General features: G+C 33.8%; 3 protein-coding genes and 2 non-coding genes across 5 annotated transcripts; 4 read left to right on the top strand and 1 right to left on the bottom strand.

Moving 5' to 3' along the window:
• Positions 1-839: 839 nt before the first annotated feature.
• LOC11432970 (TPR repeat-containing protein ZIP4) lies at positions 840-7,268 on the top strand. Its single transcript, XM_003624195.4, has 5 exons — positions 840-2,213; positions 5,021-5,210; positions 5,296-5,328; positions 5,607-6,224; positions 6,412-7,268. Exons 1-5 carry the CDS (start codon positions 895-897, stop codon positions 7,033-7,035), a joined length of 2,784 nt encoding a protein of 927 aa, XP_003624243.2. The 5' UTR covers positions 840-894; the 3' UTR covers positions 7,036-7,268.
• TRNAY-GUA (transfer RNA tyrosine (anticodon GUA)) lies at positions 2,731-2,824 on the top strand. Its single transcript has 2 exons — positions 2,731-2,767; positions 2,789-2,824. It is a non-coding gene; the product is annotated as a tRNA-Tyr (tRNA).
• On the top strand, positions 4,090-4,183 carry TRNAY-GUA (transfer RNA tyrosine (anticodon GUA)). The gene is made up of 2 exons: positions 4,090-4,126; positions 4,148-4,183. It is a non-coding gene; the product is annotated as a tRNA-Tyr (tRNA).
• Positions 7,269-8,161: 893 nt separating the features above from the next.
• LOC11436723 (rhodanese-like domain-containing protein 4A, chloroplastic) lies at positions 8,162-13,011 on the top strand. The gene is made up of 4 exons (XM_003624196.4): positions 8,162-8,872; positions 9,200-9,302; positions 9,845-10,096; positions 12,665-13,011. The coding sequence occupies exons 1-4, from the start codon at positions 8,211-8,213 to the stop codon at positions 12,713-12,715; spliced, it is 1,068 nt and encodes a 355-aa protein (XP_003624244.1). The 5' UTR covers positions 8,162-8,210; the 3' UTR covers positions 12,716-13,011.
• Positions 13,012-13,524: 513 nt separating this feature from the next.
• On the bottom strand, positions 13,525-15,700 carry LOC11428919 (UDP-glycosyltransferase 74G1). The gene is made up of 2 exons (XM_003624197.4): positions 14,957-15,700; positions 13,525-14,404 (listed from the first exon to the last, which is right to left on the bottom strand). The coding sequence occupies exons 1-2, from the start codon at positions 15,695-15,697 to the stop codon at positions 13,685-13,687; spliced, it is 1,461 nt and encodes a 486-aa protein (XP_003624245.2). The 5' UTR covers positions 15,698-15,700; the 3' UTR covers positions 13,525-13,684.
• Positions 15,701-21,207: the final 5,507 nt, after the last annotated feature.

The following is a 21,207-nucleotide window of genomic DNA, read 5'->3' on the forward strand; positions in this document are numbered from 1 at the left end:
TAAATATATAAGAAAAAATAAAAATTAATTGTGGTCTTGACAACTTTTATCGTTAATAAAACTCCATTTGTGCTTGTTTACTACCCCCTCCGTCCCAAATTGTATGTCGCTTTGGAAAAAAAATTTGTCCCAAATTATATGTCGCTTTACAATACCAATGAAATATTTATATTACTTTTCCTATTATATCCTTAACTATTAATTACTCTCTCTTCTTTCAATTATTTCATTTATCTTTTCCATACCATTTATTAGGGATAATTTTGTAAAACAACTCATAATTTCACTCTCCCACGCAATATTAATTAATTTCTTAAATCATCTATCATACACAATTAACCATAATTTTTAAATGTATCTATGCACATAAATCATGGTTAATAAATAAGATGCATATTTGAACACATGAAAATAATTTAAACTTGAAAACAATTTAGATGACAATCGAGGATAAAGGCATAAAAAAAATTAGAGGTTAAAGACATTAAAATTGTTGTTGACAACTTTTAGTTGAAGATTAGATATTTTTTTTTTTTTGGTCTTAGTCGAAGATTATTTTAGTTACCATGCATTGTAACATTCATTAACCATCGACAAAACATAATTAATTTTATATTTAAATTATACTAACGGTTAAATTTGATATATATTTTTTTGGGTTGAAATAACATAGCTCTAATTTTTTAATTTTTTCAAAATAACACCATTCTAAATTTTCCCCTAAAAAAATTTAAAACAGCTCTAATTTTTTATTTTTTATTTTTGTCGACAACAGCTCTAAATTTAGTACAATGTTGAACGGGTTAAAAGATTAAACCTAAAAAATAGGGATAAAAGAAAGAAAACGACAAAAAGGTAAAGAGAAAAACCAAATTCAAAATTCCCGCCAGAATAATGCGAATTGCAGAGATATCCTCACCGGAGCTCCGAACACTCCACGGCGACAGCGACGATCATCACATCCTCTCCCAAATCGAATCAATCATCAAGCAAATTGAATCTCACTCCGTCAACAAACAACCACCGGAAACAACCGTCGTCAATCTCCGGCAATGTCTAACGCAACTGAGTCAACTCGCTCCATTTTCCAACTCACTGAAGCTTCAGATTTGGAAACTCAGCTACCGTCTCTGGAACGTCTGTGTCGATATCTCAAACACCGCTTCCATCCGCTTTTCATCGTCCTCCACCACCGTCGCCGGCGAAAATCAGGCAGAACTCCGTCACTTGACCGCCGACCTACTCTCAATCGCCAGTGATGTTACTGGAATTCCTTCACCGGCGATTAAATCAGCGTCGTTCTACTACAAGACTGGTATGTTATGGCATAACCTCCGGAAATTCGATCTCGCCGCGAAATGCTACGAACGAGCCACTGATCTGGTTTCAAAACTCGATATAGCTTCGATAACAGACGCCGGAGAGAGAAAACTGCTTTTAGATCTGAATTTGGCTCGGTCCCGAACAGCTTGGGAGGTTCGGGATCAGAACCTTGCTATTGCGTTACTGAACCGAAGCAAAAGCATGGTTTCTGGTTCGAGTGAGAATTACATGGAACTAGCGAAGCAGTTTATGTCGTTCGGGAAATGTTCCCTCGCCGCGAACAGTGATTTGAGCGAGGCGTTGAAGTTGATGAACGAGGCGTTGGAGAATTGTGAGAAGGGATTCGGTGCAGCGAGGACACGGGAAGAGAAGGTGGAGATTCGAGGTTTGAGGTGGAAGGTTTTGAGGTTTATAGCGGCGATTCATTTGCAGAAAGAGGAATTTGAGAGTGTGGTTAAGTGTGTGAAGGTTTTGAGAGATTCTGCTGAAGGTGGTGATGATCATCCAAGTCTTTCTGTTTTGGCGATGAAGGCATGGTTAGGGTTAGGGAGGCACGTCGAAGCGGAGAAGGAATTGAGGGGAATGGTGATTGATAGAGGGATTCCAGAAGGTGTTTGGGTGTCTGCTGTGGAGGCTTATTTTACGGCAGCAGGGACCGCTGGGGCGGAGACGGCGAAAGGGGTGTTTTTAGGGCTGTTAGGTAGGTGTCATGTTAGTGCTGGTGCCGCGGTGAGGGTGGCGAGTAGGGTGCTCGGAGGCAGTGGAGAAGGGAGTAAAGTGAGGGCTAAAGTGGTTGCTGAGCTTGTGTCTGATGAAAGGGTAGTGGCGCTTTTTGCAGAAAAGGATGCTGCTAAGGATAGAACTGCAATGCATGCTGTTCTGTGGAATTGGTATGATAATGTTATTACTTTTGGGTTCATTTCTAATCTGGTTCTTTTGCTAGCTGCGTATTTGTATAGATTTGAATGTGGTTTGTGATTGTTTTAAGCCATTTGCATGATGATACTGTGGGGTGTGTCTTAAACAGTTTAACTTCAAAAATATAACTCAATGGTTGTTATCTTAATGTTTTGTCATCCTAAATGTTTTCACAAGATAATATGTGCCAAGTGAGTGATTAAATGTGAAAAATGTTTTTGTAAGTTATGAAACTGCAAGCAAAGTATATGGGATAGCTTTCTTGGTTGAAGTTGAACTGATCTAAGAGGATATTCAATATAACCAAATCACTGTTCATTTCTTTGCTTAATGGATGTGATGTAAAAATACATATATTGTGGGTTCAGTATGGCCAATAAGCTCCCTTTTTGTGGTTTCCATCTCACTATGCAGTATGCAAGTGAAACATTATTCTGGGAAGAGTCTTCCCATTGCCTTTTCTATTTGATTAAACAATTATTACTCATCCCGACCTTAGCTCAGTTGGTAGAGCGGAGGACTGTAGTTGGTAACATGCCAAATAGCCATCCTTAGGTCACTGGTTCGAATCCGGTAGGTCGGAATTTTTTTTTGGTAAAAAAACAATTATTAATCCACAGCTTCGGAACATGTGATGAACTAATGTCAAGTAAAACAGGAAGGTAAAAATCCCCGTGAGTTTAGCTCAGTTGGTAGGGATATTGCATATTATATGCAGGGGTCGGAGTTCGAACCCCGGACATCCCACTTCTCCACAATTAAATTGTGTGAGTTCTAGCCACCAAGCTACTTGACAAAAAAAAAAAACAGGAAGGTAAAATTGAAATCATATCATTTAGGTAACAAATAAGTTACTTTTTGCCACTCTCTCAACAAATCCTAGCTCCACTGCAAAAAGTTAACCTTCAAAATACAGCAAAAATAGTAGAATCAGGTGTGAAATACTTTAGTACTACAATATTCCTGCAGCTGCAGTGGCTGCTATTAGAAACTCAAAGAAGATGATTAATTCATCTTTAGATGCATAGAAAATGAATTGAATTGTGTACAGAATAAAAATGAAACTGTTACATTACAATGGCTTCCATAAAGCTATTTATAGGCAGCTGCAATTAACAGAGTTAATTGCAGAATCTGTTGCAACTGCGCTGACTCACGATAGTTGGTTACAAGGGTAGTTATGCAGTTTCGCTAACTCTATTGTGGCTTTCTCTAACGCCAGCTCTACATATCTCCAATAACTGCAATCTACATTCATTCTCTTGGTACATTTTAAATCATCTAGGTTGATCCTTTTGTGGCTTTCATATAGATTCTGGACAACTGCCCAGGAGACTAGTTTTTTTTTCTCTTGTCTTTATCAACTGCCTAAGGATAGAACAGCAATGCATGCTGTTCTTTGGAATTGGTATGATAATGTTATTACTCTTTGGTTCATTTCTAATCTGGTTCTTCTGCTAGCTGCGTTGTTGTATAAATTCGAATGTGGTTTGTGATTGTTTTGCGCCATTTGCATGATGATACTGTGGGGTGTGTCTCAACAATGTAACTTCAAAAATATAACCTAATGATCGTTATCCTAATGTTTTGTCATCCTAAATGTTTTCAGAAGATAATATGTGCCAAGTGTGTGATTAAATGTGAAAAAAGTTTTTTGAAGTTATTAAACTGCAAGCAAAGCTATATGGGATAGCTTTCTTGGTTGAAGTTGAACTGATCTAAGATGATATTCAATATAACCAATACACTGTTCATTTTTTTGTTTACTATGCAGTATTGACGTAAAATATTTGCTGGGAAGAGTCTTCCCATTGCCTTTTCTATTTGATTAAGCAATTATTACCCATCCCGACCTTAGCTCAGTTGGTAGAGCGGAGGACTGTAGTTGGTAACATGCCAAATAGCCATCCTTAGGTCACTGGTTCGAATCCGGTAGGTCGGATTTTTTTTATTTTGGTAAAAAAGAAACAATTATTAGTCCACAGCTTCAAACATGTGCTTGAAACAGGAAGATACAATTGAAATCATATAGGTATCAAATAAGTTACTCTTTGCTACTTTCAAATCATATAGGTAACAAATAAGTTACTCTCTGCTACTTTCAAATCATATATGTAACAGATAAGCTAACCTTCAAAATACAGCAAAAATAGTAGAATCAGGTGTGAAATACTTTACTACTACAAAATTCCGGCAGCTGCAGTGTTTATATACCTAAGCAGTGACTACTATTAGAAACTCAAAGATGATGAATTCATCTTTAGACACCGAGAAAACGAATTGAATTTTGTGTATAGAATAAAACTGAAACTGTTACATTGCAATGGCTTCCATAAAGCTATTTATAGGTAGCTGCAATTAACAGAGTTAGTTGCAGAATCTGTTGCAACCGTGCCATATCACAATAGTTAGTTACAAGGGTAGTTATGCAGTTTTTCTAACTCTATTGCAGCTTTCTCTAACACTAGTTCTACATATCTCTAATAACTGCCATCTACATTCATTCTCTTGGTACATTTTAAATCATCTAGGTTGATCCTTTTGTGGCTTTCGTATAGATTCTGGACAACTACCTAGGAGACTAGTTTTGTTTTTCTCTTGTCTCTATCAGCTGCTATCGGTGTATCTCTTTCCTAATGACCTCTAGAAATGACATCCACTAGAGCACTGCAGCATAAATATGTTGGAAGAGTTTACAATTTGCTTGATGAATATTTGCATTTCTTTCCAAGCAAAGTCAGTCAAATCACTGATCTCAATATTTTTACCTGATTTTCAGTGGTGCTGACAATTTTCAGTCAAAAGATTATGGGACCAGTGCAGAACTCTTTGAAAAATCAATGCTATATATTCCACATGACACAGAGAACAGAATACTTCGAGCCAAGGGCTTTAGAGTTTTGTGTCTCTGCCACCTTGGTCTCTTACAACTGGATCGTGCCAAAGAATACATTGACGAGGCTGAGAAGGTATTATTGAAAATTAGAATTTTGAATTTGTAGCATTAACTTTCACTCAAATAAGAAATATTAACCCTGTTTTCCATCTTTGCAGCTTGAGCCCAACGTTGTCTGTGCTTTTCTTAAGGTACCGTCTTCTCTATCTGTTGGTGTGTATTGGTTTTTCTGTATCTATGTTACACACATGTATAAATAAAATATAGGTGGACTAAAACAGCAGACAAATTCACAATGCTTACAGATAGGTTTGGATCTTATGATGACACCTCACATTTGATTACCTAATGATTGCTTTAAGTTGGTTACTACTAATAACTAAGCCCACTTGCTTCTTATTAGGGTAATGTTTGTTGATAATTGGATGACATGAGAACTTATATTAACTTTTCATTTGTTTTAATTCAGTACAAAATTTATCTCCAAAAGAATGACAGCCAAGGTGCTATTACTCAAATTGAAGCGATGACTGCATGCCTTGACTTTCAACCAGATTTTCTCTCACTTTCAGCCCATGAAGCTGTTGCTTGCAGTGCTCGATCTGTTGCTGTTGCCTCTCTATCAACTATGCTAAACTTCTACACTTCAGGAAAGTCCATGCCAACAGCAGAAGTTACAGTCATGCGCACCTTGGTCACTATTCTATCTCAAGAACCGGGTAATGAACAGAAAGTTCTTAAGACCTTAAAACATGCCCATACACGAGCATCCGAGCTTGGTCCTGATTGCTTCTTTGGAAAAGAGGAGGTTGGAAGACGTGAGCGAAATTGGTTTGCTGTGACTTCATGGAACTATGGTACAAAAACAGGACAGGATAAGAGCTATGAATTGTCTGCCGAGTTCTTAAGACTTGCATCAAGTTTTTATGATCTAGTTAAAGGGTCTGATGATGAGAACAATGTCATGGTTTGTAAGTCATTAGTGCTTTCTGTGTCATCAATGATAGCTTCAGAATTTCAGAGGAAGACTGCTATGTCAGAAACCGAAGTCAAACAAGCTGTAACTTTACTAGATAGGGCAGGGAAGGTATGAATTTGTTCTTTAATGTGTTACATGCTACCTGATGCATTTAGTCTTTTTCAAAAGGGTCAAGTTGAATTGATAGGAAAAAATAAGCTGTATTATACTATCAAAAGTAATTTGTTGTTAGGTTGTATTTTTTAATTGTGAATCTTGTTGAATATTATCTTGCTCCTATCATATGTGGATGCAGATGCTAAAATCAATTTCAGCTGGGAGCTTTGCTAATGATGGCGAAATCAACACCGTTGCAACTGATCTTTTCTTCATATACACCTTATGTGCTTATGACGTACAAGGAAGGCTAAATGACTTAGGATCACAACTCTTCACAGTGAAAAGTTTTGCTAGTTCAAAGGCTTGCAAGCCTCAGTACCTTCTTCAGATAGGCTTACAAGCCTCACAGGGACCGCGGTCTAATCATGAAGTAGCCACCTTTGCTCTAAATGAGTGTCTCTCATCTTTCCTTTCATCACCAGTTCCAGATTATCAAAATGTTGCTCTTGTTGTTCGGAAGCTTATAGCCATCGCTAGCATCCACAAGGGTGATAAAGATGATGATCTTGTATATAGTATGTACAAGCAAGCCTATAGGATAATGGTTGGGTTGAAGGAAGGTGAATATCCAATTGAAGAAGGAAAGTGGCTTGCCATGACTGCATGGAACCGAGCTGCGGTGCCAGTGCGGTTGGGTCAGATTGAAATGGGAAAGAAATGGATGAATATCGGCTTCGACATTGCAAAACATGTTTCAGGCATGGAAGTTTACAAAGCATGCATGGAAGATGTTCTTAGCAATTTGGAGAAAAAACTTTGATTTGCATGAATATCAAATTCGGGTTTCTAGCAGTTATAGAAATAGAACCCATGCATTTTGTACAGGACAGAAGTTTAGTTCATGTAAATGTAGGAAAAATCTGGATTTTACTTTGGAAATGTTCTGTAGGGTTTATGAGAGTGTTCTTTTTGTTGGTCTTACAAAAGGAACATTCTATTGTCAGATAGCCATTGTAATTCTCCGCACACATTTCCTCTATACCCAAAAAAAAGTCCAAGCCAATTATATGAATGGTTAGTATTTACTATAGGTAAAAAAGATCCTGAGAGAAACTAAAGTATTTTATAACCAAAATAATAATATAAAATAAAAATAAAATAAGTGGCTAAATTGAAACCGGTAATCAGGAAAAGAACAAAAAAAAAAAAGAGGGATGTGGCTTAATATTAATTTTTAAGGGAAATGATATCCCGTACCCGGGGCACTGGTTAAGGATATGAAAAAGGAAATTATATAGTAGTTAATGCATTGAAATTGTGTAATTAATTTATAATAAAGTCAAAAACAGTTTTCTTTTATGGTAATAATTTTCTTTTATGGTATGTTTAACCAATGCCCCAGGGGTACCGGTTAGTAGGACCCTTAATTTAAAGAGAGCGTTATATTTCTATATGTATAATTTAAGAAAGAGATTAATTTTTATGTACCCATGGTGTAAAACATTTTTACGTCTGCAATTTGATTGAATGTATGTGTAAAAGTGTTATACTCTATCAACGCATATAAATTAAATTCATAAAATAATAAATTTATATATTAACAAATAAATTTTGAAATATAGTTGCCTTAAAAAATATATTTATTTATATTTTCAAATAAAATAACTAATCTCTAATAAAATTGAAAGTCTATTTTTTTTTTTTGACAAATTTTGTTATTTTCTTTTAGAAGAAACTCGAAAACCATTATAAATTCTTACAAACACGTAAACTCTCAAATTCAAATCCGAGAGAAAGTATCAAATTTAACGATATCAACATTGTCGGTTGAGTTAGACCTTAAAGATAAATATAAAGTTTATATATTAAATAAAAATCACACATATTATAATCCTGGATGCTAAAAAAAAATAAAAAAATAGCACATATATTTTTTTGACGGAAGGTTGCATATGATAATGTTAAGCTCTTTATCCTTTTCCAGATGACCTTGGTATGTCCATTTGCCACTCTCTCATGGATTCCCTTTCTCTACACCTCTCTTATCCACCCTTCCCCAAAACCCAAAAACTCTTCACCACCAAACCCTTTTCTCTTCTCTCAAACCCTAATCCACTCCACTCTTCATCTTTTCCTCAACCCCATTTCAACAAAAAAATCTCAATTTCTCATTCTCCTATCCCACTTCAAAATCTCTTCAAAAAATCCACTTTTTCATTTTCTATAATCAACCTCTTTACTCCATTTCAATCTCTTGCTGTTGAAGCACCTACTTTAACCGAATCAGATGCAGGCAGAATCAACTTAGAATCAATTCTTGTTTCCATTGATGATTTTTTCAACCGATATCCATTTTTTGTTGCTGGGTGTAGCTTTATTTATCTTGTTGCTATCCCTTTAGCAGAAGAGTATTTCAGGAAGTATAAATTTGTTTCAGCCATTGATGCTTTCAGAAAGCTTCGTGATGAGGCGGATTCGCAGTTGTTGGATATAAGGGATAGGAAGAATGTGAAGTTTCTTGGGTCACCTAGTTTGAAGATGGTGAATAAGGAAGTTGTGCAGTTTGAGTTTGTTGAGGGAAATGAAGATGGATTTGTTAAGAAAGTTTTGGAGAGGTTCAAGGATGCTTCAAATACTGCTGTCTTTGTTTTGGATAGGTAAAGAAATAAACCTGTTTTGTAGCAATTGAAAGAAATTTATATAGCTATAAAATTGTTTTCGTATAAGCTATAAGCTGTTTTCATTAGCTATCATGGAGAGCTTATGGAAATAAGCTTATGAAGATGTCATAAGCCGTTTTAATAAGTTCTATGAAATAGTCGAACACATTTTTATGTCAGTAGGTAAACTCAAATAAGTCAATCCAAACAGGCTATGAGATTATAAGAGTCACATTGTTGATGAGAGTGTTTTCGTTTTCTATGATCAATTATTGTTCAAGTGTAAAATATTCCTCACTTGTTACTCTTTTGAATGTAAGGTAGTTTCGACGGTAATTCCATGAAAGTTGCTGAGTTATTATTCAAGAATGGTTTCAAAGAGGCCTATGCCATCAAAGGTGGAGTTAGAGGCCAACAAGGGTGGATGGTATGATCTTTCTCTTTGTTTTCTTATGCATGTTGTTTGTTTACTAGATGCATCGAACATACTTCTGTATTTTATTCATATAGTTCTTATGATTTAATTGGTATGTAATGTCAGTGTAAACATTTATTACACTGTCAATTAATTATAATCACCAAAACCAGATCATTAAAAATATTTGATTTCAATGATAAATATCTTAAATGTCGTTTATAGGATTAGTTGTGATTGTCAATAATGTAAACATTTACACCAACTGTGCGTTGAAATTAAACTCTTTTTCTTAACCTTAACCATTTAAGTTTGATATAAGTTAGCATTTTACATTGTATATATCAAAGCACCTATGAAGCTTTAAAAGATATCTACTTGGCATAGTATATATAAAGATTTAAACTGGGTATTCAATTATCAGATCTTGGAAATTCATTCCCCACACATCAATTTGATGCCAACTAAGGAATGCATGTAACTATGTATCTGATTGTGGAAAATCTGTTTGAAGTAAAGAATAAAGTTCATATGTTAGGTCTTTGTTGTGGCAGGCTATACAGGATACCCTTTTGCCCCCTTCTGTCCATATAAACCGAAGGAAAAAGACTAAAGTGCCAAAAGAACTCAATACAAATGGAAATGGGGCCATTCAGCAAAGTGATAATAAAAACGAGAGTTTGGTATCCTCAGATACCCCTGCGGTTGGAAATCAAGAGACAGAAAATGATCATGTGAAAAAGTCTGTAGAGTCCAATCCGGAAATGAAAATCAGTTCAGTAGTTTCCTCTTCTCCCTATCCCAATGTATGTAATTCTCAACTCTCTCTATCTCTTGCTTTCACTTCCTTTTTTCCGTTGTGACCCTTCATGTCTAACAATGCATGTTCAATGGTTTAAGCATAAAACATCAATTAGTTAATGTTGATTTTTGAATTATGTAATAGAACTAACAGGCAAGGAGGAAAAGAAATTAATAATCTGTTCTGTAATGAACTGAGTGGTATTTGTATCACTCATAAATAACAAAATTTTGGTATGTCATGTTGGTCCTTCAGATATGAGATTGGCATAATATGTCACTGATGCAGGAGTGATTTCTTTAGCACTCTTGTTGTGCCTACTGGAGCGTGACCTTGGCTCATGTTTTGTTGAAGCCTGGAGGGAAAGCGAATGGGAGTGGAAATGACCAATTCCCATTCCTTGTCTGGTTAGGTGATTGGAATGGGATGAGCACTTTACGATTGTAGGAATGTAAATACAAGAAACCTATGAAGCACAGATACGGACACATACACGAGACAGACACTGATACTCCGACATTGCTAATAATTTGAGAAAATTACATAATTCAGTGTAATTACAGGTGTTGCGTGTCCGACATCAGAACACGCCTAATCCGAGGAGTGTCCGTGCTTCATAGCTAGAAACAAAAGAGTTTGAAATAATAACCTACAAAACACACATTACCTAGATGCTCCTGACTCCTAGAGGTTAACTGAATAGAATCCTTTCAGGAATTATGAAGGTCTTAGGTGGTAATTCTCTATGTGCACCTTTACTTGCTCCTTTGGGATCCAAGTACTGTGACTGGTAGTACTGGAGTTACTTATTGCCATTTGAGAGCAACCACAACAACTACCAAGCCTCTTCCCACTAAGTGGGGTCGGCTACATGGATCAAATTACGTGATAATGTTCTATCATAAAACATATTTCGATCCAACTAATTAATCTTGTTGAGGATGACTCAAAATTTGGTGTTTGGAAAATGTTGGAATCGTGACACGATTTTGGAATCGTGGCACGATTTTCAAGGCCGAATGCAAGGTTGGGAATCGTGGAAAATGTTGGGAAAACGTGACACGATTTTGACAGATCTGAAACACGTTTTAAGCATTCTTTGACCCATTTGTTGGGTAAGCTTGGTGAATCTCATGGAAACCAAAGGAGGGAACTTTTAGGGTTTTAGATACTTAAGGTTGAGGGTCTTTGGGTGAGGTTCAAAGCTTCCCCAGATTAGGTCAAGTTGGACCAAACTCATTGATAGTGGATTGGAGAGATCAATCTCTCCCCCATATTAGGTCAAGTTGGACCGAACTGGGTCAACAATTTTGGTGTGTTTGTTCCTTTCTTTCATTGCTTTGATTATGATTGTGGTTTTGCTACGCACTTGTTGTTGTTGCTTGTGGTTAATTTTGGTTGTTGGTTGCCATTGATACTTGCTCCACACATCATATTTTGTACTGGTGTGAAATTTGAGTCCGAATTCACAACAAATCTCTAGATCTTTCTTAATAGTTTCTCTTATAGTGTTTCTAGGTCTTCCTCTGCCTCTAGTGATCTGACTATCCTCCATTTGAGAGCAACCAAAAAATTAAAACGAATTTACACCTGCATCATTTGTGCTATAACTCATCGGTATAGTGACATGACACTCGCACAATAATTTCACTATGTAAGAGTTCAAAGTCAAATGGAACAGTTCAAAGTAAAAGTGATACCCACTGTTATTAATTTGTGAGCAGTAAATGGTTAGAAAGAACATTGTTATTCGGATAGTCTGATATCGGTTATACCTAAACCTTTTTGGAAATGAAAAGAAAACAGCAGAATGATTTGCTTGCTATTAATTTAGTTTTTCATTTCTATTCTGAATTTCTGATCCAAGTTATTTCACAACCTGAAAGCTTTAGAAGTTCAGGATTCTGATTCACTTCATGAATAGTTATCAATTATGCAAAATTGCTCACACTTTTAGAAAAAGTGTTGAATCTTGATAGTAATTGTATCTTAAACAATCATTTAAATATGCGCAGAACTAATTTATCTTGAGTGAAATCGTTATGCAAATATAAGAAGAGTTAATTATGTTTTTAGGTCCATAAACGTCTTTGTACTCATGTTCGGTTTAGTCCCTATAATAATAATTTATTGGTTTTGGTCCCTGTAACATCTGATTTATGTTCTAGTCTCAAGAGTCAAAACAAAGGACCAATTTTAGCATACTTTAGGACATTTGGAACAATATATATAGACTGAAATCGAATATCAACATAAGTTGGGATCTATTAACATAATTAACCCATATAAGATTTAAATAAATTTATCTGATTGTGGATGAAGATGTGCATTTCAGATTCCTACTTTGTCAAAGTACTCATTCCCTAGTAATGATATACAAAAAAGTGGAAGATGACAATAAACTTCTCTGTAAATTTGATCCATTTTGTTATTAAAATTATTTACTTGTATGTTTCTAAAACATGAAATTGAATCACTGTGAACATCTACATGCTTTCTTACATTTAAACCATTAGGATTCCATTCTTTGTTAAAATAAGAACTCCTTCATCATTTTTATCTCTCTTTGCAGTACCCAGATTTGAAGCCACCATCATCTCCAAGTCCATCAAAGCCACAATAATGATGTTAGCAATGCCACCATACTCAACTAGCATCTTTGGGGAAGAAAATTATTTATGCAAAGACCGTATGATTTGTTGACTGTTTTAATTATAATTTTACAATTATTCTTTCTCTTCTTGTTGAGTTTTAGAGATAGTGTAAAGCATGTGATCCTCGTAAACTTTACAAACAATAATCTGGTTCCGGCTGTTTAGTATCTGCACCACATACAAAGACTTGGTTGCCAACAAATGTAGTGATTAATGTTGACGGAATCTTAGCAACAATGAGAAATGAATTTTGGGTAATTGGTAAGACTTGGATGATTGGTAAAAAATAAGGTGAAGAAAAAAAAATTAGGTAACAATTGGAGCCCTTAGGTGTTGAATTTTCATCAGGATAACTATAAAGGAAATTGGACGTTCATTCATGTTATTATTATGTTATTTAAGTAACGTATCATGACTTTCTGAGAAAGAATAGAGTCAACATATTAGTGATTGTGCAAAAATACTTATTAGTTAAATTTAATCTTTTTTTTTTTTAATATTTCATGTGTTTAAAAAATAATCAATTATTTTCATTCTTAATTGTTAATTTTGTGTATATGAAATGTTAAATTTTGCATCAAACCAATGATTTTACTGTATCTTTATAATATTAATTTTCATAGATTTTTACACAATACTATAATTTGGATATCCAAAAACCAATTCAAACTAAACTACATAAAATTGGATCGGATCAAATCATTTATTTTTTTTAGAAGTCATCCAAATTGAACTTTGCGACAAAAAAGCTCACCCATAAAGTGTTGAGAAATGAGTATTCAGGTTTGAACCAGCACCTTATATATCAAATGTCCACAACCATATCTATGATGTTGCAAAATATATACCAAAAAAATAATGTTATTTAATTTAAAGTAAACAACTTTATGTAAAAAATTATACTAGTATAAATAAGAAAAAATTCAGCTGATCAATGTTTAAACTTGGAACAAGCTATTCACAAATTCTATCATGTTTTTATGAGAACTTCCATCTTTACCAACCGCTCTTGTAGCCAAAGTCTTCCATTGCATGACATTATTCATAATCTCTTTGCCTTTTTCACTCATACTCATTATTTCACATATACAATCCTTCAATGGATCTTTTCTCACTATTTGTTTCTCATCAACTAAAGGTCTAATTCCCACTTTCCAAATATCTACAAGAAACTTTGCATCAATGCCTTGGTCTGAGTAAAGTGGTATTGCTACAATTGGGACTCCTATACTCAAAGCTTCCAATGTGGAATTCCAACCACAATGTGTTACAAAACACCCTATTGCTTCATGAGCTAGAACCTCTAACTGGGGGCACCATGCCACAACTAAGCCATTCTCTGATTTCTTTTCAAAGTCTTTTGGGAGCTTAGTCTCTTCAGATGTTTTCACTACCCATAAGAAGTAACTTCCACAATCTTTCAAACAATGTGCTACTTCCTCTATTTGTTCCTCATTGAGTGATGCCATACTCCCAAATGAAACATAAACAGCAGACCTTTTTGGCTTATTATTTAGCCATTCTATACTTTCGTCGCTTTTTAATTGTGCAATACTATGATCTTCATCATCTTTAACTCGCTTATCTAAAAATGTATACGGTAGGCAAGGCCCTACGGTCCTAAAGTTGGACCAAATCTTCATTGTCCAATCAGCCACCTACAAAACATTTAGAGTCATTAATGACTAACCTTTACGTGTCTTTAGTTATGATATTTTTACAAGTGGTGATTCAATTGGTAAATGCTTAACGTGTCTTTAGTTATGATATTTTTACACATAAATTTCTACAACACTTTAGATGGTTAACCAGAGCCGTGTATAGCACAATGCGAGTAAAGCCTTAGGAGTTTGGCCTCGTGCACATGTTTTTGTTATAATCTAGTGTTTGTAGGCTAACAAAATAAAGAGATAGCAGTTCTTCTCTAAATGATGCATAACACTTTTAGTGTCGTTAATATGTTAATACAAACATTTTTTAGACATATAGTCTATAAGGTGTCTCATACTTTCATTGTGTTCTTATCCTCTTTATCTCTCTTTTATTTTTGTTCCAAAAGAATATGAAAAAACTTGTCTCAAAAGTTGTCATAAAATGGTTGTACAAATATCATTTCTTAAGGACGAGAACCAAATTTTAGCATAATCAAATGGTTGTCGTTTGGTGTTTGTGCGTTATATATTGTGAATTTATCTCAAATTCTTACTTACCTCTTTCTCTAGCTCAAAGAAGGAATTGCAAAGGATCCAATCAGCTTTGTGAATATTAGAGAATTGGGCCACTCCTATATCAAGAAAAGTTGGATCTTGTTCATAGGTAAAGTAGAAAGAAGGCATGTCCCTAGGTTGTAATTGAGGAAGTGCAGGAAGAGTAATCTCTTGTTCAACAAAGGGAGGTTTCAACTTTCCCAAATGAACATGATAGTATATACTATTCATAACAAGATTTTGTGTTAGAAAAGAAGCACCAACAATTCCAAATTCCTTTGCAACATCTAAGCACCAAGGCATGAATGAATCATAAATAAGACAATCAACATGGTCGTTTCTAGCATTAAGGTTGTTAATAAGATGAGCAAGAGATTGTGGACCAACTTGCCAAAATTTATTCAAATACAATTTAAAATCCTTTGCTTCAGCAACTCCACCTTTGTCAAAACCATCAGAAATGGTCTCAATCGTAATGGAATTATTTGGCAATTTAGGTATGTTTTTGTAGTTGGAAATGGTGGTGACAAGTGTTACTTTGACTCCTTCTTGTTGTTGTAAAAGCTTGGAGAATTCTAACATTGGATTAGTGTGACCATGTGCTGGAAATGGCAACACCAAACAATGAACACTCTTGGTGGATATGGTTTTATTCTCCATTTGTTTCACAAACTCTTGTGGGGTGAGAAGATTAGGGCTTGAAGTGTTGAACTTGTGGTAACTATAAGGCATTATATTGTGCATATTTATATGACGACAACTTTGAATCCTGCATTTCTTTTAAAAAAGAAATTTGACTTCTGCACTAAATCTATATTGTTCAATAACGATCCATTGGCTATGGAAGTAACAATTGCGTGAGTGCGTTTGCAACGATTTTTAATTCTATAACTTTGAAACTTGTGTGTGTACCAGACAAACATACGCGTTGCTACCTCCAAAATAAAACGCGGTTTTTTACTTTTCCCGGCATAAAAAATCGAAAATAAGAAGGCAAATTCGTAATGATTCCATGCTAATGATTAAAAAATTGTTGGTTAACTTTCGAGTTGATGTGATATAATGGTATAGATTAAAGAATCGACTTAAAATATGGTTTTAGTTAGTGAGTTATACAACACATGGCCTGATTAGTTCTCAACATTAGTCAGTTCTATCTTGAATTTGGAAATATCATCGTCTATAATATATAGAAAATAGAATAAACTTTTTTTTTTTTTTTTAAATAAAAGTAAACTCTCATTTTGATCTTTAAAATGTCATTGTCAAATTAATTTCAGGATTAATTTAAAGGCAATTTCTACGGTACACTCAACAAAATTGAGTGCACCGGTACACCTACATATTAAATTAATAGTTTAATGAGTTATTTTTTTGAAAAAAACATATTTTCTATCAGTTATAATTATAATAATTATATTTTATTTCTCAAAAGTGTCCGCAAATCAAAATTCAATTTTTTTTTATTTTTATTACTCATAATATAGTGAATATTGATTATTTTTTCGATAAAATTTTAAAAAAATTGTATGATTTTTAAAAAGAATGAAATGATGTTTTTTCTTATGAATAATATTTTCTAAAATATAAAAGTCAACAAATATCTCTTTATTACATAAAAATAATCATTAACTTATTGATTTATGAAATAGATGTACCGGTACATCTTAATTATTTAATTATTTTATAGAGTTTAGAGTCCACTTTGATGATTTATGTGATTTTTTATGACTATGTGATGTGTTGATATTTTATTTAAAGACTTGTTTTATTATTTACTAGAATAAGATTTGAAAATAAAATAAATATTGAGATGTGGGGCTGTTTTGGAATTTAGAAGAGTTTAGTGGAAATAGAGGAAATAAGATAAAGTGGATTGAGGAGAGATATAAGGAGGAAACTAGGTTTAGAAAAGTCTGCTTTTTGGAGAAAAAGGGAGAAAACAAGAGAAGAAGAGAACCAAGAGGGAGAGAGACCGCCGATCATCAATACTAAGGTGAGGGTGGGACTAACCTTCAGTAATTCTGAGTATGTAATTCTGAAACTGGATTTAACAGGTTGTAGGTTGTAGTTTTGGGAATTTGGTAAGGTAAGGGTTTGAATTGCAATTTGATTGTTGGGAGATTATAATTTGAGAGAAATAACCTAGGGTAAAGTGAACCATAGAATTGAACGGTGAAAAGAGTGGTTAACCAGGTAGGGTAGTGATGGATTAACGTTTTAATGATAGGGTAATCATACGGTGATGATTATGGACGATTTTGGAGAGTTTAAGGTCAAGAAACGGAGCCAAGAAGGCTCCCATGGTAGAAAATCGCAGAAAAATCTGTGATTTCAGCATGTATGATGTTGTCGAAATCGTGACGCGATCCCAGTGATCGTGAGACGATTTTGACAGAAAATCTGTAATTTCAGTATGTTTGATGCATACCCTGTTTCATGTTCTTGCGTCTTTTTCACACGTTTCTGTTTTGAATTGACCTTTGGTGTAAACATGAAAGTTTTAGATAATTGTGTTAGCTTTCTAGTGGTATTGGTTTGACTTGAAAATAATTTTTGGTTTTTAAGATATGATAAAAATACTCCAAGGAGATCTTAGTGAAATCTTATGAAAATTCAGCATAACCGTTTCTAAGATAATCCAAAACTTATGGGATAATTCCAAACCTCAAAACTAGAAGTACTATGAGTTCAATTAAGGTGTTTAAGAGTATTTAACCCATGTTGTGAGTCGACCCTTGGGGTAGGAATGAATTTGTTAATGATTATAATGAGGTTCAGAGAGGATGAATAAGATGATTAATATTGATGTTTTACTTTGATGATTAAATGTGAAAATATTTATATATTGTGAAATACGTTGATATGAAGTTGTAATTGTTATATATGATGATTATTATTGATGGTAACTTGCTGCATATGTTTAAATGATGTTGTCTTGTTGTTGTGATGAATTAATACCATTAAGATGTCTAAGTTGTTAAGTTGTAAGATGTTGATCCAAATTATTGGAGTCATATGAGATGTCTAAGTTGTTAAGTCGTAAGATGTTGAGTCCATTGCATACTCATTTAAGTTGAGGGCTTGATGTCATGTAATGTATATTTTTACATATTATGTTGAGGGCTTGATGCCCTGTAGGGATGGCAATTGGACCCAAGCCCAGTGGGCACCTGCAAAAAATACCCATGATGGGCGAGTAAATACCCGCATTGTTGGGTATGGGCATGGGCACGGGTAACTACCCACAAATTTGAACGGGTATGGGTGCGGGTACGGGCACTCTAGCACCCACCCCGCCCCCTGCCCGCACATTATATATACTATACCAATAATTTTATTTATATTAAATTTAGTTAATTAATCTAAAGTATTTGATATTTATTGTAATATGCACTTATTTTTTATATTTTAAATGCTTTTATTTGGCTAAATAATATGATGTGTGATATTTGATATGTTGATTTATAATATTTCATATTGTATTTTAAGATATTTTTTATTATTTATTATCTTTTTGTTGTGAAAGTGCGGGTAATGAGTTCGGGTACGGGTACTTAGATACCCATCGGGTATGGGGACGGGCACCAATCTTATTGCCCACGAGGGTATGGGCTCGAGTATGGGGATTTTTTTAAAACGCAGGTACGGGGATGGGCACTATGGTACCCTGTCTAAAGGATACCCATTGCCATCCATAATGCCCTGTGAGCCTATTTACGCTTATATGATGAGGGCTTGATGCCCTGTAAGTTGAGGGCTTGATGTCCTGTGAGCCTATTTACGCTTATACGTTGAGGGCTTGATGCCCTGGTTGGTACCACATGCATGATTAAGAAGTTGAAGTTGCATATGTTGAGTTCAAGTTGTAAAAGTCGCATTGTCGTTGTCGTTAAGTTGTCATTTGTCAATGAGTTGTTAATAAAGAACTAAGTGAAGTATTAATATTTATTAATCGTTGTTGTTTATGTTATTATGAGATGATGATTATGTTGTGTTGATTATGTTGTTATAAGATGATGATTATGTTGTGTTGTTTATGTTATTATGAGATGATGATTATGTTGTGTTGATTATGTTGTTATAAGATGATAATTATGTAATGTTGTTTATGTTATATGAGATGATGATTATGTTGTGTTGTTTATGTTATAAGATGATGTTTAAGATGTGGTGATTTATGATGTTATATGATGATGATTATGATTTGATTTATGATGCTATGTGATGATGTATATAATGCGATGAATATGAAGTTAATAATGATTAGGAGTTAATTGAGTTATTAATGAAATATTATAAGAAGATTTAATGTCATTAATTGATGAAGTTTAAGTTGTTAAATGTTTTTGATGAATTATATGCTTATTATTATTGAATGTGAAATCTCACCCCTTCTGCTTGTAAATGTTGCTCTTCGTATGAGTAACTTGCAGGTGATCGAGAATAAGTAGTTGTTGATTGTTGTCGTGAGTGGTTATCCCTCACTGTGTCTTTAGGTGCTCTGATACGTAACGAGATGAGAACTTTGTTGCATGTTTTTCTATTCCTTACATATTACTTTAAGGATATTCATGAATAAGTTGTTGATTTAACTCTATGAGATGTTTATGATGAGGCCTTCGTGCCAAAGACTATTTTAGATGTTGAAATAAATTCCGCTGCGAAATATTAATTATTATGTTGTAGACTTTTGAAGGAAAATTAGTTAATTATTCCATTTATGATTTTAAGAAAGAAGTGTAGCATTCCGTTTAAGGTGTTTTACTTTGATTTTTATGAGAAATTTTCAAGTTGGGAAAAACGGGGGGTTACACTCTCTCTCTCTCTCTCTCTCTCTCTCTCCCTCTCTCTCTCATCTCTCATCCCCCTCTCTCTATCTAATAAAAAAATAAAAAATTGTATTGAGAATATTATGATAGAGAGTATGGCGTAATCAATGTCCCGCAAATCGTGTTAACTCTGAGGTAAACTCGGTTTCTAGTAAAATCGGAAGGTTCAACGAGTTTGATTGAGTTAACACTCGGTAAACTCGTGTAAACTCGATCGATTTGTAATGGCTGACACAATATTTTTTTTTTGAAAGATTTGTAAGTGCTGACATAATTTTAAATATGCACAATTGAATTTTGCGGGATAACATTTTTAACAAATAAAAAATGTGTATTGAGAATAATGTGTTAGAGTGTTTTTCAGTCCCTTAAAATCTTATAAAATCCATAAAATTTGAAAATCAATAGTAAAAGAATTTTTTATTGGTTTTATTTTTCATTATTCAAACGCTAGAATTTATTTGTTCATTATTTCTATTATTCATGCTTGTAAGTTTGTTCTTTTTCCCCTAAAATTCATTGAATCCTTTGAAATTTTAAAATCACATAAAATCTTTTGAAATCCTTAAAAGTCAATGTGATAAATCCTTTAAAATCTCACAGAATCAATACAATCTCACACAGTCTTTTAAAATCTTAAAGACTTTTTTTATTAAAATAGTCTTTTAAAATCCTAATTCAATACACCCCCCTTATTAGACTCTCGACTTAACATATACTCCATCCGATTCTATTTATAAGAAAATTTTGACTTTTTAGATTCATTGAGAAATTAATGTATTTGGTATAGAATATAGACCAAATACATTATTTATATAATGAATAAAAAATATCAAATATTTTTTATAAATAAGACCGAAAAAATATTATACATTATTCTTACGGATTGAGTTAAGCTCACGGGACTAAGAACTATTCTCAATTAGTGTCTTCCGTGAATATAGATTGTTCTTATCTTGTGTAATTCCCATTAAGTGGAGAACAATAGGATTCCATCTTCCCTTCAACAATTTGTTAATTTAAAAATCAAACACATCTTTTCTTTTAATTTTTAAAAGAAGCAACTCTTTCACCGTACCGCTGTATATGGATTTTTTCAACCCTATCCTTATATAGGCTAGTTTATGTTATAGAAATGAGATAAATATTGTTGTCAAATTAATTTTCACTATTGTTTATATGTTTGATATCACATAGGTTGTTATGATTTTGATATATTTGTTATGATACCAAAGATACATTGTATCAATAAATTTCGAACATTAGTCAAACTTGATATTTTATTTGCACATTATACAAATATTTTATTTGTACATATTTTTTTTGAACGGAGCAAAGTTAACTTTATCATTAATCAACCAATGTTCAATACAAGAAAGATAAGAATAAAAAATATGGTGACTAGCCCAAGAACAGACCACC

Source organism: Medicago truncatula, chromosome 7 (assembly GCF_003473485.1).
Source record: "Medicago truncatula cultivar Jemalong A17 chromosome 7, MtrunA17r5.0-ANR, whole genome shotgun sequence".
NCBI lineage: Eukaryota > Viridiplantae > Streptophyta > Magnoliopsida > Fabales > Fabaceae > Medicago > Medicago truncatula.

Bases quoted from the DNA above. Each gene is read 5' to 3' on its own strand.
- LOC11432970 (XM_003624195.4), top strand. From the start codon at position 895: ATGCGAATTGCAGAGATATCCTCACCGGAGCTCCGAACACTCCACGGC. The intron at 5,211-5,295 runs GTATTATTGAAA...CCATCTTTGCAG, and splicing joins ACATTGACGAGGCTGAGAAG to CTTGAGCCCAACGTTGTCTG. The intron at 6,225-6,411 runs GTATGAATTTGT...ATGTGGATGCAG, and splicing joins TACTAGATAGGGCAGGGAAG to ATGCTAAAATCAATTTCAGC.
- LOC11436723 (XM_003624196.4), top strand. From the start codon at position 8,211: ATGTCCATTTGCCACTCTCTCATGGATTCCCTTTCTCTACACCTCTCT. The intron at 9,303-9,844 runs GTATGATCTTTC...TTGTTGTGGCAG, and splicing joins GAGGCCAACAAGGGTGGATG to GCTATACAGGATACCCTTTT. The intron at 10,097-12,664 runs GTATGTAATTCT...CTCTCTTTGCAG, and splicing joins CCTCTTCTCCCTATCCCAAT to TACCCAGATTTGAAGCCACC.
- LOC11428919 (XM_003624197.4), bottom strand. From the start codon at position 15,697: ATGCACAATATAATGCCTTATAGTTACCACAAGTTCAACACTTCAAGC. The intron at 14,405-14,956 runs GTAAGTAAGAAT...AATGTTTTGTAG, and splicing joins TCTTTGAGCTAGAGAAAGAG to GTGGCTGATTGGACAATGAA.